General features: G+C 40.5%; 3 protein-coding genes across 3 annotated transcripts; all 3 read right to left on the bottom strand.

The window, feature by feature from the left end:
- Window positions 1–1,096: 1,096 nt before the first annotated feature.
- Window positions 1,097–8,985, bottom strand: timd4 (T cell immunoglobulin and mucin domain containing 4). The gene is made up of 8 exons (XM_060057495.1): window positions 8,823–8,985; window positions 6,957–7,135; window positions 5,028–5,190; window positions 4,549–4,629; window positions 4,257–4,336; window positions 3,732–3,843; window positions 3,090–3,123; window positions 1,097–2,821 (listed from the first exon to the last, which is right to left on the bottom strand). The coding sequence occupies exons 1-8, from the start codon at window positions 8,896–8,898 to the stop codon at window positions 2,737–2,739; spliced, it is 810 nt and encodes a 269-aa protein (XP_059913478.1). The 5' UTR covers window positions 8,899–8,985; the 3' UTR covers window positions 1,097–2,736.
- Window positions 8,986–16,357: 7,372 nt separating this feature from the next.
- LOC132461153 (odorant receptor 131-2-like) lies at window positions 16,358–17,776 on the bottom strand. Its single transcript, XM_060056199.1, has one exon. The coding sequence runs from the start codon at window positions 17,687–17,689 to the stop codon at window positions 16,721–16,723; it is 969 nt and encodes a 322-aa protein (XP_059912182.1). The 5' UTR covers window positions 17,690–17,776; the 3' UTR covers window positions 16,358–16,720.
- Window positions 17,777–19,611: 1,835 nt separating this feature from the next.
- LOC132461412 (odorant receptor 131-2-like) lies at window positions 19,612–20,562 on the bottom strand. Its single transcript, XM_060056500.1, has one exon. The coding sequence runs from the start codon at window positions 20,560–20,562 to the stop codon at window positions 19,612–19,614; it is 951 nt and encodes a 316-aa protein (XP_059912483.1).
- Between the last annotated feature and the right edge of the window lie 700 nt (window positions 20,563–21,262).

The raw sequence follows: 21,262 nt of genomic DNA, 5'->3' as shown, positions 1-21,262 counted from the left end.
AGCGTGGCTCCAGACCATTCGACTTGCTGTAGTTTGGTCTGGCTTTGCGAGACTAGGCCTGATGTGGTTCTCTTGTGGGATTTTTTGGAAGGATGTGCTATAGTGGCCAAGGTGACTGGGAACTTCTCGTATAAAGAAGTACATTTTTGACACGTCAAATCTGTGTGAATCATTGGCATAGGCTGTATTTTATTATTTAATATGTCTGTGCTAGTACTGTGCAAAAGTCCTGACTATTAATGAGTGCAATAAATAGTAGACTATTAATGACTCACCTGTTATATATTGTCTGGTCATGCTCTCTCTGCATCACGCTTTCCTGGACCAATGTCCGTTTTTGCCTTTTCAATTTGCCATAGACAGGACAACAAGGCCATCTATATGGATCTCTGAGATGTTTTGGATTAAAAGTTCAGTTTGAACTGCATGCTACAAATCAAGACTATGTTAATAAATTGCCCGACACATCCTAACTATATCTATATTTAGGCTACATAAACAAGGGCACTGATTTATTATTCGCAGGTGCATGAATATCATAGCACCTCCGGCCACTGTGCCCATGCCATCACCAGCACAGCGCTATCCAACTTATTTTATGAAAATGCTCATTTTGGACAATAGAGGGAGCCATATTCAAAGGAAAATATACAATTTTAAGATGCCTGATTATCAAAACACAAATCAACCTTATATGTTGGTATGCCATAAAATTGTCATAAAAGTGTGTGGCTAAAGCCGTGTTCGAGATGCATCGTTGAATTTTCTTTTGGCGCGACATTGGAAGAGTAGCAAGTTAGCTAACAACTACGAGTCTTCAAAGTTAAATTAATAATTGGCCTGCAGGTTTAGAGTTGTATAGTTGCTTTTAGTTGTTTTGTGAGTGGAATAAGTTTAACGCCAACTGCTTAAAATCAACCATTCACATGGATATGGTTGAAGTGGTTCTCCGGCCACAATAAATGACATGCGGTTACGTAACCGCAGAATTCGTTTTCAATTTCACAGTTCGTAATCTGACACAATCATTTAGGCTACAATATTTCCAAACTAGAAGCAAAAAACCCAGAGCAGTCATGCAATGAAAAGTAGACAATTTATCCTTGTCTTAGCCATCAACTGATTTATTGTTTGGAACATTTATTTTCATCATGTGTGCTTTGAATACTATGGGGTCAGAACAGTCTCATCAATAATGAATGCTCAGAGAAGGATTCACAAATGTATTTTGTGGTTCCTTATAAATTACTCTCTTCTCACAAATAAATTTAAATGCACACACAAATGGATATCGGTATGTTTAAAGGTAAAATACATCCATAAACAAAAATATGTTTCACAAACACATTTCTGATCCACACACAAATGTGTCTTGTTTTAAATAAATGTAATATAAATCCATAAATATATGAATAAAATAAATATTTGCAATTTTCATAAAAAATGTATTTTGATGTTGTTTCATTGATATAAAACTGTTAAACTTGAATTAACAAGACGTTTTTCATTTGTGAACTTGTTTGCATTTGTGTGTGAACTGGTCTGTACTTATATGTGGATTTTGAGACTCTCCTGACGCGGCTGGATTCACAAATGCATTTCTTTCAACAAGGAATTCTCTGTAGCCAATCAGCTGCCTTCTCTCGTTTTCAGCCAATCACATGACTGCAGTCGCGACCTCAGAAGAATAAGTCCAGCCTCCGAGCCTCCCGGTTCCCTCGGTCAAATGTCTATGGGAAATAACATGGGGTTTTTGAATGATCGTACATAACAATCTCTAGGTGGTGAAGAAGTAAACGCTGCGTCACGTTTTGAACTACACACTTTTTCAATCTAGTTTCAACTGGGTTTTGGGATTGTCGGTGCCGTTAAAGTAGTAAACGATTATTAATGCTACTTTAACGGCACAGACAATCTAGACACCCAGTCATTGGAGTAATGTGATTGGCTGAAAACGAGGGAGGCATCTGATTGGCTACAGAGAGTTCCTTGTTGAAAAAAATGCATATAGTGAATCCAGCCGTGATCCAGCCACGTCAGGAGAGTCTTAAAAACACAGGCCAGTTCACGCACAAATGCAAAAGGGTTCACAAATGAAAAGCGTCATTTTTGATAAAATTGCTAAAAAAATATATATATATACATTTATGGATTTACATACCATTTATCTAAAACAAGACACATTTGTGTGTGGATCAGAAATGTGTTTGTGAAACTTATTTTTGTTTATGGATTTATTTTACATTTATACATACCGATATCCATTTGTGTGTGCATTGAAATGTATTTGTGAGAAGAGAGTAATTTATATATAAATCACAAAATACATTTGTGAATCCTTTTCTGTGCTTTCATTATTAATGAGACTGTTCTGACCCCATAGAATACAAGCAGACTTTTTCCATTAGGAAACACTACAGGCAGATGCGTGACAAAGTTGGTATTTTGTGAATGGCGGCTCAACCCGCGAGTGTGTTAACCATGTGTTCACAGACTAGTGGGCACCAGGCGTCACAGTGTCTTGAACTTTGGCAACCGGCAACGGCACAAACTCATCTTCGCTTGACTATGTCATCACTGTCTCCTTCATTAACGCAGATATAAAAAAAGACAACATAAAATAGTGTTTTGAGCTATGCCTAAGATCTATACACACAGGATATGATCAGGTCAAACAGTCTATCAGAGCAGTACAAAATGTCGGGGATAAGCAATCTCAGAGCGTTGTCTCAGACCTCAGTCCAAGGTGTAGATGTTTTCTTGAATGGGCCTCCTCAGGCGTATCTCGTAGATGATGTGAGGGGGTTCCCTGGTTGAGAAACTGGAAGAGAAGAAGATGTTATACCAACCAGAGGAGCTCAACTACGGCCTCCGTGAACCATTACTCCATATCATTTACTAACAGCTACCACAGCTAATTATATTGTATAAATATATTATTTTGTATATTTTTTCTAAATTTCACGATATTCTTAAAATTCTAAATTTGCCATCTGGGAATCAAGTTCACTGTATATTGACGTTTATCTCCACAATGTCTTATCTGTGCAATTCAAAACTTTTGCAGATCACTGAGGGTATTTTCTCACCAGCCTTTCATTGAAGCTCTTCTATGGATTCCACCTTGAGGAAAAAAAGATGCATACAAATATATCATGCAATTAAGGAGAATTTTGTTACAGACGATTTAAAGCTATTTAAACTATTATATTAGTTTTGGCATGTAAGTGTTAGAGTAGAATATATGTTTCTTTTAACTTCACTTTCTAGTGAATGGCAGATACATGCTTTGTGCCATAGTCTTCCATTTGCTGCTGGAGAGCCGTTTAAAACCAGTTACAGAAGTGTCCTGTTGCTCTTTAACCTGTTGTAACCAACAGCGAGGCAGATACTACGCAGACATGTTTACAATGAAGTGAATTAAGGTATTAGGCGTAAAAAAATTATTGCGTTATTCGAAGAAGGTTTCCATTTAATTTGATATCATTTACAAGCTGTATTCATGTCTCATCTCTCATGCCATGTGTTTTCGGCGTTCGCTGGGGTTCATGTTTTTTTATTCCTCAGACTTCGACAGACGTCCAGCGGAATTTCTGTTTATTCCGATGTGATAACCTTGTGTAGTTGCTTGGGAATGCATTTTGCCTTCTTTTGGCCACTTGTTGAACTTAACATTTTCAGTGTGCACGTTGCAGTGTGTCTGTCGAGTAAAGTCACACGTAGGGACCTACATTTAAAGGCAAGGACAATCAGCGTTCCGGACACCAGGAGCAGCAGACAGAGGGAGAGGGAGAGCACGGGAACGTTGATCTGGAGAGACAGAGTGGGCACAGAGTCCTCCATCTAGCGGAGACAACATGGAGGAAACGGGAAGGGATTGAAACGAGGTACTACAAGCCGAACGACGTCGAGTGAAATACATTTGCAGTTTGACGTTTGCATACTTTCTTTGTCGGTTAACGTTGCATGATTAGCAAGCACAAACACACAACACAACACACACGCACACGCGCACGCGCACACGCACACACACACACACACACACACACACACACACACACACACACACACACACACACACACACATGACTCATCATAGCATCAGCTCTGTGAATATATAACACAGATGACAGAACAACAAGAGAACAAGTGAAACACATTATTACTAAAGGATGCCCATCCCTTGTAGGAATGGAATGGATCTTTTATAGATCTGATATTATTATTATGATATTATACAATCTATTGTTACTCACAGTGATGGCTCCGGAATGCAGGGGGGTGGAGTTTCTTCTGAAGAGCTCGAGATGGGAGGACAAGATGTTCCTCCACGTTGCTGGAGCAATGGGACACAGAGGAACACCGCACACACACACACACACACACACACACACACACACACACACACACACACACACACACACACACACACACACACACACACACACACACACACACACACACACACACACACACACACTTTTTTTTTTAAATAAAATGTGTTACAAACATATTGAACCTTTGGCTCAACCCAACACATGGACTCACTGGTGGAAGCCCATGGGGCCGTCGTGACGCGTTCAGTCATGGCAGTGGTACTCGGTGTGGTGCTGGTGATTGACCCTGGTACTGAAGGGATGACAGACGTCATTTCATAAGTAAATAACGACCTGGTGTTCCTAGACAGCAATCCAAATATAAGGCTATTCCTTGATATGGAAATCAGCTGTCTATAGTTGTAGTCTAGTATAGTTACTTTGAATATTAGGTTGATTACATAGAAAACATATAAAGAAGTTGCACAGCAAATGGGGCGTTATGCACAAGGGATTATGCTGGTTTCCATTGCAACATACATATGAATCAAGTGCAAAATGTCATGGACTAAAATGTAACCTTTGAGGAATTATGCTAGTTGAAGACAATCTTCGAATATGTATATCTTTCTAGGGCATATACACAGAAGTACACATCAGGAAAAACATATTGATTCATCAGAGCTGCTGAGGTGCCTGCATGTACTGTACCTTTGACCACACGCAGGTTCATGACCACCTTTTTGTCGTTGAAGATCCCATTGATGTTGACCCTGCAGCAGTACGGGCCGCTGTCCGTCCTCCTCACGTTCAGGATAGACAGGTCCATCTGTCCATCCAGCACGTCTCCCGTTAACCTGTACCTGTCCGTCACCTGGGGGAAGCAGAGTCATGGTTGTAAACAAGGCTGTGGGAAGTAGGGGTGCAGAGGGGTGCTGCAGCACCCTCTGGTGAACGGTAGAGCACCTGCACGATCACAACTATAATATATATTAACAAAAAATTATGCATACCAAAATTTTGTTGGTCATGTTCTACATATTCTTATAATATTTTCATTTCAGTCAGAAGTGGCGGTTCCACATTTTCAGTCCGGCGGGAACGGTCTCACGTGAACACACCATAGGTCTTTGGAATACATACTTGAGCACACCCAGTGGCGTCACTAGGCTGTTTTATTCAGGGCTAAAGCCCCAGATCTTTTTTAATTAGCCCCGAATCAAATTTTTTGAAAAAAATAAAAATAAAATAAGAAATCAATTCTTTTTTTTTTAGGTATCCCGAGAGCAGGTTGGTTAAGCATGGAACATCTGCAGTGTTTGGAGGGAACACATCTGTTCGGTGTGTTAAGCTGTGTTAGAAGCTTTTGGAACCACTCGGATGGTCCGATTCAACTTGCAAAGTCTGAGAGGGTTGGCGGATGAGGATTGGCTACTCTGACAACCAGCGAATCAGCGCGCTGGATGGACTAGCGCCAAAAGTCTAGCACCATCCCATGTCAAGAGGAGACTTATTGCATCTCACACAAGCGCAGTACATACTGTGTAGTTGGCAGTAGTATTCGCGGTATGTTTCAATGCAACTTTTCTGCCGAAGGGTCTGACGAGCGGCAAAGGAGACAGTGGTTGGATAAAGGCAGTTAATGTTGCTTTGAGTCGGGCAGTGTGTAGCGTGTAAAGTGTTGATTATGGTCCCACGTTCATGCAACACAAGGGGGTTACGGACCCGTAACATCCTTGCGGACCCTCCTTACATCCACTGCAAGGGCCTGATGTGTGCCTCCCAAAATTTTTTACGTTCCGACCGTCGAGGTGACGCGGCAGCAAGGGCTGTGATTGGTCCTCTCGACGCAGAATCAAGACAGGTTCACGACTGCGTCGAAGCATCTGCATGGTCCTTGCGTTGCGTGAACGTGGGACCATAATCAGCCTCTCAGTCTCCTTAAAGGTTGGGTATGGAATTCTCTTTTTTGGCAATTTTTGCAAAATTACTTGAAATCCTTATCATAACCCGCTTACAGCCACTGACATGTACTGACATGAAAATTAAACAAGTCAATCATCTGTGGAACGGGCAGGGCTCGAAAAACTCCAGCCAATGATTTCCAGACCCACCGAGTGGCATTGGACAGTAAGCACATCAATCAAACGGTCGTACTGCGCGACCCCTCCCCCCGTGCGACCCCTTCTTGCACGTACTCAAAGCTTGTGACCCAGAGCAAGCTTCTGTTTGTTGTTATCCTGCGGTAGCTACTGGAGCTAGCTAACTAGCTAATGGCTTGCTCTCGTGCATCTGTTCGCTCGTGCATGATTGTGAGTCCATGTACTTGGAATGGGTGGAGTCAGAGTCAGCGTTGAAGGAGAGGGGGTAGGACCATTTGAGCTGTGGATTTTCAAAATCTGCTGGCGTTTCGCAAATCCCATACCCAACCTTTAACATCGGGTGGGGCTAGTCTCACACTGCGCTGATTCGCTGGTTGTGTGCTAGCAGCACCCAACTAATAAGAGCATCCAATGACTCCAATCCTCAAACGCCAACGCTCTCAGACTTTGCATGTTGAATCGGCATGTTAAACATTTCAGATGTCCAACGGTTTGGCTAGTGTGTTCCTCCACGCTTTATGGGTTAGCCAAGTTTCACCTTAGAGATAATGCCGGTCTCGTCGGTCTGGACCAGGATGTCGCTGCACCAGAAGGTTCCGCAGCTCCGCCCCCAGCACACGCGGCTCAGGCCGAAGCGCTTCACGGAGTACTGACAGGACAGCGAGGCCACACCCCCCTCTGACACTTTGAAGGAAGACACCAGTGGCGACCAGGGAGCTACAGGACGATTGATAAAGATTACCTTCATCAGCTAATGATCACTAATGATTGACGATTAGTAATCAAGCAGGCGCTTAACCCAAAGTGACTCAAAGTGAACTGTACATAATTCAGGAGCATATAGTCGTTAGGCATATTGTGCAAGGGTTATAATTACATTCATCATCATCATCATCCTTTGATCAGCTATGTAAATTAAGTCAGGTAATTACAGTTAGTCTCAAAACAGTCACTCACCTCTGTAGACTCAAATGATACACAAATGGTAGTTTACTACTAGTGTCCCTACTAAGTCAGTAGGACAGGCCTTAGCAACTACCTCAACAGCTTTGAAGATCCGGCCTAGTTGAATGCTTTCTAGAGATTGTGGGATTTTCCAATCTTAATAAATAGCACTCCCTCCAGAAATATATTAAGCTAGTAATGCCGTGTAATGGGTTGAATCCATGGTGTAGTAGGCGTACTAATCATATAGGTACACTCTGGACATTGGGGTTTGAACCCATGAACATTGAGCTGGGAGTAAACACACTGAGCACTACTACACTAAACCTACATCTGCCCGTCAGCATTATAATTAGAATGTCAATTAGGATTAATGATAATAATCATAGTTTCACTTTTATTAATTAAATTACCTACATGCGGATCATCAGCAAATCCTCAAAAGCTCATTGGGAGTCCACTAATTATGTAAAAATCCATTTGATGTTTCCTCGACCAAGAAACATAGTAGGCCCATAATAATACATATAAAGCTAGGTTATTTAAGAAATGAAGGGTTTGCATCCTAAAAACCTAACAGTCTGTCTACTGTTTTTGCCATTTGTCTGCTTAGCAGCGCCTTAAGAGGCTACTTCCTGATAGTTGGCTACTGTTAGCATAAGGCCATCCTGTATTTGCATATGTCTTTGTGATGAACAAGCACCTGCACACCAAGCGCTATAACAGCTTTGAATCCCGGTACTGTGTAGGAATTTTGTGAGGTGCGCAAAATGCATCGTTGTGGTCATATGTGGCTTCCAAAATACATTGACCAGAGGAAAACACGATTTTAGCAGCAGCAGGTCTATTTAAGTCATTATATCTGCAACCCATGGCCTCTGTTTTTTGCACTACTGCTACGACTAATAGGCCTACTTCTATGACTGCTATTATAGATAGTAATAAAATGATAAGATGTTAACCTTTAGTGTTTGTGAGGCGGTTATGACAAACTCACCTACTGGGTACAATAAGCTAAATGTGCTTAAAAATATTTGCATGATTCTATTAATTGTTAATAGGCCTCAAGCTATTTAGTAAACTTGTAACTGCAAGAGTATGACCAAATCAGAGCCCTCTTACGAAAACAATGGAACATATCACAGACTAAAAAGATAATGTATGGTGAGGGATAAACCGGTATCTAACTACGTAAATCATGAAATTATATTATTTGTTCAACCAGCTCAAGGGATGGACTGACTGGTCTAACTTAAAACCCTAAAGCATCCATCATATATTCCTAAACAACAAATCCAACAAAATAGATGGAAGAACTGCCCTTCCCATCTAAAAACATAAAAAAGAGGTCTATAGCAGCAATTGGAAAGTACCTAAGAAGCTGCATAACCTAAGAAGAGTGCCCATACAGGCAAGCCTGCTTGCCCTACGTCACAATACAGTTAGGTAAATGTCTTGCCTGAGAGGAGGGTGAAGGCCGTCCAATGCAGGAGAGAACCAGCACACGTGGAGATGGCCATCCTGCCGACCTCCATCTGACTCAGTGTGGGTGTGTGTGCGTGGATGTGTCGTTGTGTGTAGGATTCGTCTTGGCGTGTAACACTGCCTTTCTGTGTGTGTGTGTGTGTGTGTGTGTGTGTGTTTGTGTGTGTGTGTTTTGTGTGTGTTGTTGGAGGTCCCTGTGGGAGGAGCTAGAGTGAACCGTATTGAAGAATGTCAATTGATACCATGACGTTTTTGTGTATTGAAAGAGTGTGTGTGTGTGTGTGTGTGTGTGTGTGTGTGTGTGTGTGTGTGTGTGTGTGTGTGTGTGCTCTTTATACATATCTGATAGATAACATTATGGAAATAGATGGAGAGGCAGACTGAAACAATTTGAGAAAAAGATTGTCAATACTAAAATAAAAGTCCAAAGGTCCAAAATGGTGCCATATTTTATCTGGGCGCCATTCTATTGATACATATTTTTAGAACAGATACAGCACAGATGAAAACATAAGCTGATCATGAACAAATCATATGAAATATTTCAGATTGCGAGTAAGAAAGATGCTTCTCTGAGACAGAAATGAGGATAGAAGTCAGATGAGTGACGAAAAGGGGGGAGAAAAACAGTGAGGGGGTCATTTGGATTCATGTGGAGAATGTTGTGTTCCAGAGGGGTGGCCAGCGACGTCACCGTCGACCAGCATCACTGTTGATAAAGAACCAACAGTGAGTTGGAGAAGGAAAAAAAACGAGAGAAAAGAGGAGAGCTGTGTGTGTGTGTGTGTGTGTGTGTGTGTGTGTGTGTGTGTGTGTGTGTGTGTGTGTGTGTGTGTGTGTGTGTGTGAATGATTTCTGAGCCATGGACACAGACGAATTGTTCTCATGGTTTTCAGCTGTGTCTGTTAGAAAACTGGAGGGTCTGTCTGAACCATGTACTGTAAGCTACTTAGACCCCGTTTGTCCCAAATACTACGAACGGTTGAAGATGTGAAATAGGGCTTTAAGACGTACTTTTGACGTTTATATTAATGAAATGATAAGACAGTTACAACCAAATCTGTCACTGGCTACAGTACACATAATATGCTTTACAATATTTGGATGATTGTTCTAACACATAGGCCTCTCAATGTAAGTTAAAGATTAACAAGACCAGAGGCTACACACAAAAAGTGTGACATCACTGATTAAAATTACCATGATCAACAAAACTGATATTGTTCTATGGGGAAAACCAAATACAAAAAACAAATGATATGCATAAATTATAAAGGCAGAAACATAAGACCTACTCTCTTTTCAACACAAAACTGAAGATGAATAATAAAGTATGCAACCTTTTCCTTTAGAACAACTACACAAAGAAACAGAATTATAGAGGCCTTAGAGTCTAAGGCCTCAACGTCAAACATATTTCCATATGTCTAAGGCTTAGACATATGGAAATATGTTTGACGTTTGTTATTTATATAGGCCTACTACAATACCACAATACAATTTTTGTTAAGGAGTAGCTGCTTATTATTGTACTTTTGTATGAGACTACTTTTGTTAAATATTAAGATGCTGCTATTTAAATACTATATAAGATCTAGATAAAATATAAGGAAACTCATTCAAATGTCAATCTGATGCCTCTATAATCAAAGTATTGAGAGTTTTTTTCTCTTCCAGACAGTATGTTAAAGCTAAAGTGCTGGAAGGTGTCCTTGTCAAGGCAAGGCAAGGCAAGGCAACTTTATTTCTATAGCACTTTTCATACACAAGGCAGACTCAAAGTGCTTCACATATAAACATTGTCATACAATAAAATAAAATAATAGATAAGTAAAAGAAAACATATGCAAAGAAATGAGTAAAATAGAAAGTGCAATGTATTTAAGATCAGATCAACAGTCTCTCTGGTACCCACGTCGGGACTCCAACCCGACCTAAAGGAACTTGGTACTTTCTCTGGGACTCCAACCCGGATTCTAGTAACCCTTATCCTTTCTCTCTGGTATCAGATCATGTATCTTTCTGGTAAAAATAGAAAATTAAATTGAAAGTTAAAAAGGCTTTGTAGTAAGTAAAATTGAAAGTGCAATGTATTTAAGATCATATCAACAGTCTCTCTGGATGACATGCAATTCCTATTCAAGGACTCTAACCCAGATTCTAGGACTCTAACCCAGACCAAAGGCCTTATTCTGGAATTCCACCCACACACAAACTCAGGACTCTAACCCTTATACAAGTGCTCAGTGCTTTGTTTCATGACATTTCTCAAGGCAGACTACTGGCATCAATGTAGAGCTGGGCGATTAATCGATTTTTAATGGTAATTCGATTTGATGGTAAAATCGAAAAAAAAAAAAATATATTATTTTTTTTGTAAAATGTCAATGTAATGGTTATAAATATGTGTTGCAGTAAAATGTTTAGATATAGTTGATGCAGTAAATAAGTAAAAAATGCTTCAAAATGCAAAACAAACTTTTCCCTATTATTATCTGTTACCCATTGCTCCGCTCTTTTCAGGTATAATCGGATGCTGGTGAAATATGCTTTTGTTTATTCCCATGTTTGTCGAAAAAATGCATCATTGTTTATTTGCTACAACATTATTCTGAAGAGCAAAATTAGGAAAGTTGTTGCAGTGTTTCTCGTTTTCACCTCATTTTGAGTTCAATCTCTAGAACGTAGAGTCACCGCTTCAGCCATTTCCAAGGCCCTCATTAAGTTCTTTACAGTGTTTGGCCTGCCAAGAGTTGTCCAGCCTGACCAGGGTTCGAATTTTATGTCCCGTGTGTTCTCTCAGGTTCTCCAGCAGTTGTCTATTGAGCACCAGACTTCATCTGCTTGTCATCCAGAGTCTCAAGGAGCCCTTGAGCGGTTTCATCAGACCCTAAAGTCCATGTTACGAGCCTACTGTAAGGAGTTTGAGAGAGATTGGGATGAGGGAACCCCTTTGCTCCTCTTTGCAGCTAGAGAGGTCACTCAAGAGTCCCTTGGCTTTAGTCCAGCTGAACTGGTGTTCGGTCATACTGTGAGGGGCCCTATGGGGGATAGGGAAGCTGCACTGAGGGGAAAACCTTTGCTGGTACTGGGCGGTCCTGCGGTCTGTGTCTGGAGCCAGGTGTGAACGAGTACCCCTGTGCCTGATCCTGCACCTGCTGACCTGAAAACTGTGGGACAGTTGTAACATTGGCTCCACCTGCTGGCGGTTGCTGTCGAGGCGTGTACTGGGGCTGATGCATGGACTCTCTGATTTGAGACACCTCAGCTTTAAGATCTTTGAGCATAGCCATTTCAGACCTTATTTCCTCAAGCTGAGACAGAACATTAGGGGAGGTTTTAGAGTTTTGTGTAACAGGTATTTTTTTCCTTTTAGATTCCTTGTCCTTTTGTTTCTGTCTCTTTGTATGTCTGATCCAGGGCCCAGTTCAGTCAGTGCATGCAGAGGTCCAGCAATGCGGGAGAAGTCCTTTATGTAGTAGCTCAGTAATGTAAATGTAAATGGATGAGCTACTGCCGCCCCCCCCAGTAATCCCATGACTGATCTCAGCTCTCCCTCAGTACCTGGCCTCTTCTCCATTAAAGGCACCCAGTGCAACTTTCGAGGCTTAAAAATAAACATTCAATTTCTAGTATTTTTTACACGTAGTAAGTTTCAATAACTCCATACCATTACATACCGACATTCAAGCAGCAAAGATGAGACGTCGTTGTGTGGTGAGAACTGATACAAAATCGATAACAACAACAATGCCGCCATTTTCTTTATTTTTTGTAACCTACAATAAATAAAGCAGGCTTCCAGTCAATGGAAAAATGGCTTCTCCCCACCGGCGATTGTTGTTGTTTACGATTTTCTATCAGTTCTCACCACACAACGACGTCTCATCTTTGCTCCTTGAATGTCGATATGTAATGGTATGGAGTTATTGAAACTTACTACGTGTAAAAAAGACTAGAAATTGAATGTTTATTTTTCATTGAATGTTTACATAAAGTTGCACTGGGTGCCTTTAATGCTCTCACGGCGAGGGTCCATTTGACTGCCCCCAGCCGACACTATGCGGCCCAAGCGGATCTTATGCTTGAAAACTTCACACTTCAGCTTTATTCCGTGCTGCCGAAGTCGCTGTAACACTGACCTCACATCCTCTACGACGTGATCCTCGAAAGATCTACTAAAGACCAGTGTCAGAACGGTGGTGGAAGGTCCTGGAACGTCTGAGCTGTCCAGTACTTTCTGCGCTCCTCTTATCAACGCACGATTCTTCTTTTTATTTTTTATTTATTATACAGGAAAGTATTAGAAGTAACAAAGTTACAATATAAAACGGGCCTGTTTCAGTAAAATAGCTGATTTCCAGCAGGTTCCTGTTCTGCAGCACATATACACATAACGGGGACATAGCACGTCAAACATCACTGAGCATAGAAAGTGATCTATATAAGTCAGTGTTTGCAAGTGTATGTGGTGAGGAGTAACAGTTTATATGCTCCTCGTTCAGCAGGTCACAGTTTGGACACTGTGGCAACCCGGCACGTTGAGCGCACCAACTCCTCCCAAACAGGGCACCATTTCGTTGGTGAAAAGCCACAAAAAGGCATGTTTAATTACAGAACATAAAAGTCTCTCAAAACAAAAATAACGTAAACCTCGGGAGGAATCAACGGCCCCCTCCTTCGTGGGTGGAATCCCGTCACCCACGAGGACCGGTCTCTCCGTGCAGGAGCTCCAGGGCTGGGAGAGCCCCGAATGAGTGGAGAAGCGGGCTATTTAAGCCCTGCTTCTCCACTTGTTCTTCAGGTGCTCTCAATATCCTTAATTGGCCTGGGCCGGGTTGCCACAACACCCAGTCAGTGCTGGGGTCCTGCAGGTTCTGGGGGGAGGACCCTTCTGGCCACAGGCTTCGGGTTTGGTTTGAAAAAAAAAAATCTATCGCCCAGCCCTACATCAATGTAGAGCAGCCGCCCCCAAGCTAGCTCAGTTTGATCGATACCATATTTGTTTCAGAACAGTCGGAATAGTAGTAGACCCTTTTCTCAAGAATTGCGTGTACACTGCCAGAAGTTGTAGACGATAGACAAGCTGTTTCCTCAGACCGTACTAGATACCAATTGGGTGTTATCTCATGCAATTTCTCAGAATTGGTGGGGAGATTTATTTTGGCACGGATGTGATTGGCAAAAATGTTATTCTTTGGAGCGATCTAATTGGCTAAATTAATTATTTTATCTAAAAATATATATTTCAGTAATCTGATTGGCAATTAGTAAAAAAGTAAATATATATCTTCTCTTGCAAACTATTCCGCTGCTGCTATCAAGCCTGCATAAAGGTGCCGATCCCTGCTCTATGCCAAACTGCTGCAACACCTCCCGCCCGAAGAAACTCTGGTCTGTTGACCAGCTGACCACAAAAGTATTTTTTCTCTGTGAAAATAAGGACAGAGAGAAGCTGCATGGGCTTTGGCTTGACATATTAAATATGGTACGGAGGACTGTTCCACTCAAATACATAATATATTAAACTCTGAACATAGGCTATAAGCGTTACTTTTTTTGCAATTGATTTTTATAACTCAAAAAAATAAATATGTGAGAGGATTTGAAAGGAAAAACAAAACTAAGACACATTGCGACAGTAGTATTGTAAAAGTTTTACTTGTTTACAATTAAGGTGCAGTTGAGGCTTGTTGGATTGCTAATACCCAAGGCTGTAAGGATCCATGTCATAGGGGATCCATCAGAACTGTTGAACTTCTTTAACCTCTCCGCTTGAAGCTAATGGTGTGTTCTTTAAACCAGTCCCCTGCCAGCTCATTAGGACACATTAAATATTAAAATGCTTACCAAGGAGTTCACTATCGTATTGACGAAATAGATTGGCCTAGCTTTTGACGTCAATTTAAAATGGTTTTAGTTGTCTGGGAAGTGGTGCTGTTATCAACCAACAGAAGTAACTGAAGAACTAAACAAGTTCAACTTTGTCTACAGCCGTACAACTTGTTTTTATACATTAAAGTTGCAAAACATTTCAACAAGCTCGTAGCTTAAAGTAACCAGGACATATCTTTTGTCAATTCTTATCAATAGTGATATCAATAGTGATTTCAATAATGTTCTAAATAAAATAAAATCCTATAACTGATAAATGCTGGCCAACCCGTACCTCTCTCTTGCTGAAAGCCTAAATGCTCACTTTGAAAAGATCAAATGTGATTTGTGTTCTTCACTGTTATGATCAGATTTGTGGCACTTTTGCCTGAACGAGGCGTTTGCTTACAAGGATCTTATTTTCAACATTCCTAAATAGCCCTCCCACTCACCCATCCAGCCCGCAAGCTACGCTATTTGCATCACAGTTGCCAGTTTGAGTTTCTTTACTCCTAAAGTTCTTCATTCTCAAACTGTAAAATGTGTAATGCTACATAATACCTAGTTGGCTGCCATACTCTGCAATGAAGTACTTCTACTGGGCTCCTCTGAACAAGGAAACAGGGTGGTGGTGTTGGAAAACCGGTTTATAGTAAGTTTGTAGACAATAATGCATGACCTGGTGCTCCATGTTGCCATTCAGGAGATCTCACAGTGTGTGCATTGATGGCTGGTTTACTGCACAATGAGGGTTCAATTCGCAAAAGGTGCGCAGCCTCACCGAGCCCCTGAGTCCAATCAGTCTGGTTCAGGCCAGGTGAGGCTGCTTAAACCAACTATCATCCACACACACTCTCACATACCTCCAACACCACATTGAGGCTGGGAACATTCCCCAGCAGAAGCACATTTGATGTGCTGCTGGTCCATCGGGCTGCTCTCCGCAGACTTTTGCTATGTCCAAAGTTTCATATTCCAGTTTGTATCCGTTAGCAATGACACAAGGCCTACATGTTGATTCTTACCGATCTCCGTGGCAGGGAAGCAAATAAACTGTCCGGATGCCGAGGGCATCTCTCTGGTGTATTACAGGTCATGGGCCCATTGTGGTCTGTGAAAAGTAATCTATGAAACTAGTGGGAAGTGGAGCTTAGTACTTGCTGCAGTGGCATCCAAATATCTGTCAGTGATCAATAAAGCACAATCTTATCTTTATTAACTTGTTGAGAACTACATATTTGTATTTGGAAATGCATTTGGATACTGCTGACCAAAACAAGCTTCTCTGCTGGCTGCACATAAGCTTACTACTGTGCAACTCTGGCTGGGTGATAAGGTTATTAGATATAAATGGGTGCCCATTTTTTTTAAACCCCGTCGAGTACTTATCATACATATTTCAGCTCATGAAGGAATGACAATCCACACTTGTAGGAAGCATGCAGATTACCTAGTGCAGCTTAATTTGTTAAATTAATGACTGATATGGCTGATATTATCACAATTTATTAAAGACAATTAAGAGTATACATTACAATTTCACTGATCAAATTAAAACAATGTATATGAAAATATACCATATAACAATATACAATGAGTGATATAACCTAAAAAATAAAATTAAACAACCAACTATACTGTAGCTATAGTTTAACAAGCCATTTATATTCCAGTTGAAACATTTAGCAATTTCAAATCACATTCTTTTTTCCGCAAAAAAATTTTTCTCACACAAAACAACTTTTATTGCATGTTTTAAACCTTTAACATTCAGACTTTTTACCATATATAAGAGTCAGAGGGGCACTTACGCCGATGAGGGCAAAGGGGTCCCCTGTTTTCTGACGTCAATCCAAAAAAATCGCCGCTTGTTAAAATCTGTTATCTCTAGTGCAAAATAAACCTTTTTCAAATAAATATAAATCTTTTCACGTATCTAGACTTCTAGTTTTTCTTGTTGATTTCATGGTGATTACATCCTTGTTTTGACATCCACAGTTATGTGGAGGCCAAGCATTCAAGATGACCACAGAGCCCTTTCAAGAGGAGAGGTCTGATGGTTTTGTCTCTGAGCCCATAGATAAGAGCAGTGAAACACCTGGATAATAGATTCAAAAACACAAAAAAACTGTTGTAGAGACGAATCAAAGTGGTTCTGTCCACTATTCTAGCAAGGCTTAGGAGAATACTAGAGTAGATGGTAGCGATGAGGATCAGCACCAATTGAATCATATGAAGTAAAACAGTTTTTCCAGCCTTGCCAGCAGAGGCTTTGTCTCTCGAGGCTGACCTGGCTACCAACGTCACACCAACATAGGAAAGAATAGCTACCATCCCCCCGATTGCAAACACAAAAGCGTGAAATGTTTGATCAAATACACTCGACTGCGGGGCCAGGAACATTATCTCTTTCGAGCAGAAGTCTTTAGTTTCTGCATCCAAATTATTTTCCCAACTAACTAGTATTAACCCTTTTATTAGAACATTGCCACCAGAGATGGTCCACACAACAGCGATGGCTGCTCCTGTGTTTCTGCCGGTGACAAGGTCTGCATGTCTCATAGGAAAGCACACAGCCACATATCTCTCAAGGGACATCACTGCCAGAGTAAGAGGAGAGACGATGTCTTCTAAAACACCAAGGCTTATAAGCAAACCACAAACATACAATTTCAGCCTCAACCTGAAAGCAGCAAGTAAGTAGAGCAACAAACTTGTCGCAAGATAGGCAGTATCTGTGAAGAGAAGGTTAAACAACAGAATGTGACGGGACGTCTCACAAAAAACTGTCTTGCTCCTCAAGATGTACAACAGAACACAGTTTATGTAGAGAAAAGTACAGCATATCCCCACAGATAAAGTGCAGAACACAATCATCTGCTGTGAAGTTTGATACTCCACGCTACCACTAACATTGACCCTCAAATGTCCTGCACTCTGCATCACAGCTAAAAACCGTAAGGTCATTAAGGACAATGTTACAAAGGACCAATAAGACGACAACCAAATGGTCCCAAAACAATCCTATAACCACTCTGTTCTGTACGTAAAAGGAAGAAAGAAAATTCCTTCCACATGCATACATAAAATCTTTCTGAGTACAGAGTGGATAGTATCGTGGTGAATATTCTCAGAAACCCAGGGATGGTCTGACCGTTTGCCTGCCAATTCTTCCAATATATCAGGTCTCTTTTCTATTGACCGGCAGGTGATGCGATCATTTGACATCATCACCACTGTAGCCATGGTGACAATGCCTACACTGGGGATGATGTCATGTTCACATGTGACTCCTTCACTGAGATGTTCTGAGATGTTCAAGCAAGGGTAGAACATTTATTTTAGAAGCATTTTTGTAATGCTTGTTTTGAGTATCTTTACATTATGACAGCACTCAATTAATCAAATGCACTGACGAAATTGCCTGTGGCAGTCGCAGGCCTGTTACAAGCCCTTGTCAAATGTGTTGATGTGAGGGATCTCAGTATAAACAGATGGGATTTCTGGTTTGACAAAATGGAGAGTGGTACTTATTTATTTTTAAATCTAATATAATTATACGAGGGCTATGTTTTTAAAATAGTGTTTTTTAAATACAATGCAGATATGACACAATATTATTGTTTGCGAATATAGCATAATTTTACATATTGAAAGGAGATAATAACGTTGCATTGAAGTAAGGACAAGGAAACTAGAGTTGGATGATTCCACAGTTTTTGGTATCATTTCCCCGTCACCCTTAAAATAAAACATTCAAAAGTATTTTGTTGTACAGGTCAACTGTTTGTTTTCCCCTTGCCCTAGAAAAGTTAAAAATGAACATTAAGCCAGCATTATTAAAGGCTTTTGGCAATGATTGTGTCAGAAATACAGAATTCAGGTGGCTTTCTTTGTTGACGTCAAAGTGTATTTTAGTAGTTTCCCCTCATTCCTTCCATTTTAACAAGCATAAACCATTTATATTCCAGTTAAAACATTTAGCACTTTGTAATCACATTTTCATTTCCAATCAATCTTTTTCTCTCACAAAATATCTTTTAAACCATTGACATTCTGCAATGCTTTGGGATGTCACTAGGTATTTGCATAACTAATCAATTTTGACCATATATAACTTTAGCGAATGTCATTAGTTATTTTCTTAATTTATGTTCACCAAGAGTCAGAGGGGCACTTTAGCTGGTGAGGGCAAAGGGGTCACCTGTGATCTGACCTGAAACCAAAACTAGTGCCGCTAGTTAAAAATCTGTCATCTCTAGAGCCAAATAGACCTTTTTCAAATAAAAATTTAATCTTTTCATCTATCTAGACAAGATTTTTATTTATTTTTGTAGATTTCATGGTTTATTGTTTAATGTTTATTGTTTAAAAGGATCCCCATTAGCTGTCACCCAAGTGGGACAAGCTAGTCTTCCTGGGGTCCACGCAGAAAGACACAAAACATAACAATACACAAGACACAAACCGTAATTCAGTTAACAATGATAATCTAAAAGCAGTAAATCATTATAGTCATCATCAGAAATTATTCAGAAAAAGTTATTACATTCATGGGTATTATAATCATTATTGCATTCATTCAGTGTATGTCCATTGATCCCTACTCACACATTTGAAGAGTGCAATCTCAAATGGTGCTTGAAAGATACTTTGCCACTCAATTTAGGTATATTCAGTGGGCAATTATTCCAATGATTAATGGCATGATAAATAACTGTTCTCTTTAAAGCATTTGGTTTTGGACTTGGTAACATGATCTGGTCATCATCGGCTGACTTAGTAAAATGAGAATGAACCTGACTACATCTAACAATGTGATAACATAAGAAAACGGGTTCAGAAAAAAAGACAGTGATGTGATTACATGGTTGTTTTGACATCAACAGTTATGTGGGGGCCAAGCATTTGATATTACCACAGAGCCCTTTCAAGAGGAGAGGTCTGATGGACTTGTCTCTGAACCCATAGATAAGAGCACTGAGACACCTTGGAAATAGATTCAAACACACAAAAAAACTGTTGTAGAGACGAATCAAAGTGGTTCTGTCCACTATTCTTGCAAGGCTCACGAGAAGGCTAGAGTAGATGGTAGCGATGAGAATCACAACCAACTGAATCATATGAAGTACAACTGTTTTTCCAGCCTTGCTGGCAGATGCTTTATCTGTCGAGGCTGACCTGGCTACCAACGTCACACCAACATAGGAAAGAATAGTTACAAGTCCCCCAAATGCAAACACAAAAGCGCAAAATGCTTTATCAACTACACTGGACATCGGTGCCAGGAACATTGCCTCTTTCGAGCAGAAGTCTGTCATTTCCGCTTTTGGATCAAAATTACTTTTCCAACCAACAAGAATTAACCCTCGCATTAGAACATTGCCACCAGAGATGGTCCACACAACAGCGATGGCTGCTCCCGTGTTTCTGACGGTGGCAAGGTCTGTATGTCTCATAGGAAAGCACACAGCCACATATCTCTCAATGGACATCACTATCAGAGTAAGAGGAGAGATGATGTCTTCTAAAACACTGATGCTTGTAAGCAAACCACAAACATACATTCTCAACCTCAACCTGAAAGCAGCAAGTAAGTAGAGTAACAAACTATTCACAAGATAGGCAGTATCTGCGAAGATAAGGTTAAACAACAGAATGTGACGGGACGTCTCACAAAAAACTGGCTTGCTCCTCAAGATGTACAACAGAACACAGTTTATGTAGAGAAAAGTACAGCATATCCCCACAGATAAAGTGCAAAACACAATCATCTGTTGTGTAGATTGATACTCCACGCCACCACTAACGTTGACCCTCAAATGTCCGGCACTCTGCATCACAGCTAAAAACCGTAAGGTCATTAAGGACAATGTAACAAAGGACCAATAAGACGACAACCAAATGGTCCCCAAACAATCCTGTAGCCACTCTATGTTCAGTACGTAAAAGGAAGAAAAAAAATCCCTTCCACATGCATACATACAATTTTTCTGAGTACAGAGTGGATAGTATCGTGGTGAATATTCTCAGAAACCCAGGGATGGTCTGACCGTTTGCCTGCCAATTCTTCCAATATATCAGGTCTCTTTTCTATTGACCGGCAGGTGATGCGATCATTTGACATCATCACCAGTGTAGGCATGGTGACAATGCCTACACTGGTGATGATGTCATGTGAACATGTGACTCCTTCACTCAGATGTTCTGAGATGTTCAAGCAAGGGTAGAACATTTATTTTAGAAGCATTTTTGTAATGCTTGTTTTGAGTATCTTTACATTATGACAGCACTCAATTAATCAAATGCACTGACGAAATTGCCTGTGGCAGTCGCAGGCCTGTTACAAGCCCTTGTCAAATGTGTTGATGTGAGGGATCTCAGTATAAACAGATGGGATTTCTGGTTTGACAAAATGGAGAGTGGTACTTATTTATTTTTAAATCTAATATAATTATACGAGGGCTATGTTTTTAAAATAGTGTTTTTTAAATACAATGCAGATATGACACAATATTATTGTTTGCGAATATAGCATAA

The sequence above is a fragment of the Gadus macrocephalus genome, chromosome 7, assembly GCF_031168955.1.
Source record: "Gadus macrocephalus chromosome 7, ASM3116895v1".
NCBI lineage: Eukaryota > Metazoa > Chordata > Actinopteri > Gadiformes > Gadidae > Gadus > Gadus macrocephalus.
Note: the sequence above shows the minus strand (reverse complement) of the source record. Positions and strands in the feature narration are given on the sequence as shown.

What these genes read in the sequence shown, in the direction of transcription:
- timd4 (XM_060057495.1), bottom strand. Translation starts at nt 8,898, where the DNA reads ATGGAGGTCGGCAGGATGGCCATCTCCACGTGTGCTGGTTCTCTCCTG. An exon ending in TGCATTCCGGAGCCATCACT is followed by an intron (nt 3,844 to 4,256) that starts GTGAGTAACAAT and finishes TGTCTCCGCTAG; the next exon opens with ATGGAGGACTCTGTGCCCAC. An exon ending in GATTGTCCTTGCCTTTAAAT is followed by an intron (nt 3,124 to 3,731) that starts GTAGGTCCCTAC and finishes TTTTTCCTCAAG; the next exon opens with GTGGAATCCATAGAAGAGCT.
- LOC132461153 (XM_060056199.1), bottom strand. Translation starts at nt 17,689, where the DNA reads ATGACCTTACGGTTTTTAGCTGTGATGCAGAGTGCAGGACATTTGAGG.
- LOC132461412 (XM_060056500.1), bottom strand. Translation starts at nt 20,562, where the DNA reads ATGCAGAGTGCCGGACATTTGAGGGTCAACGTTAGTGGTGGCGTGGAG.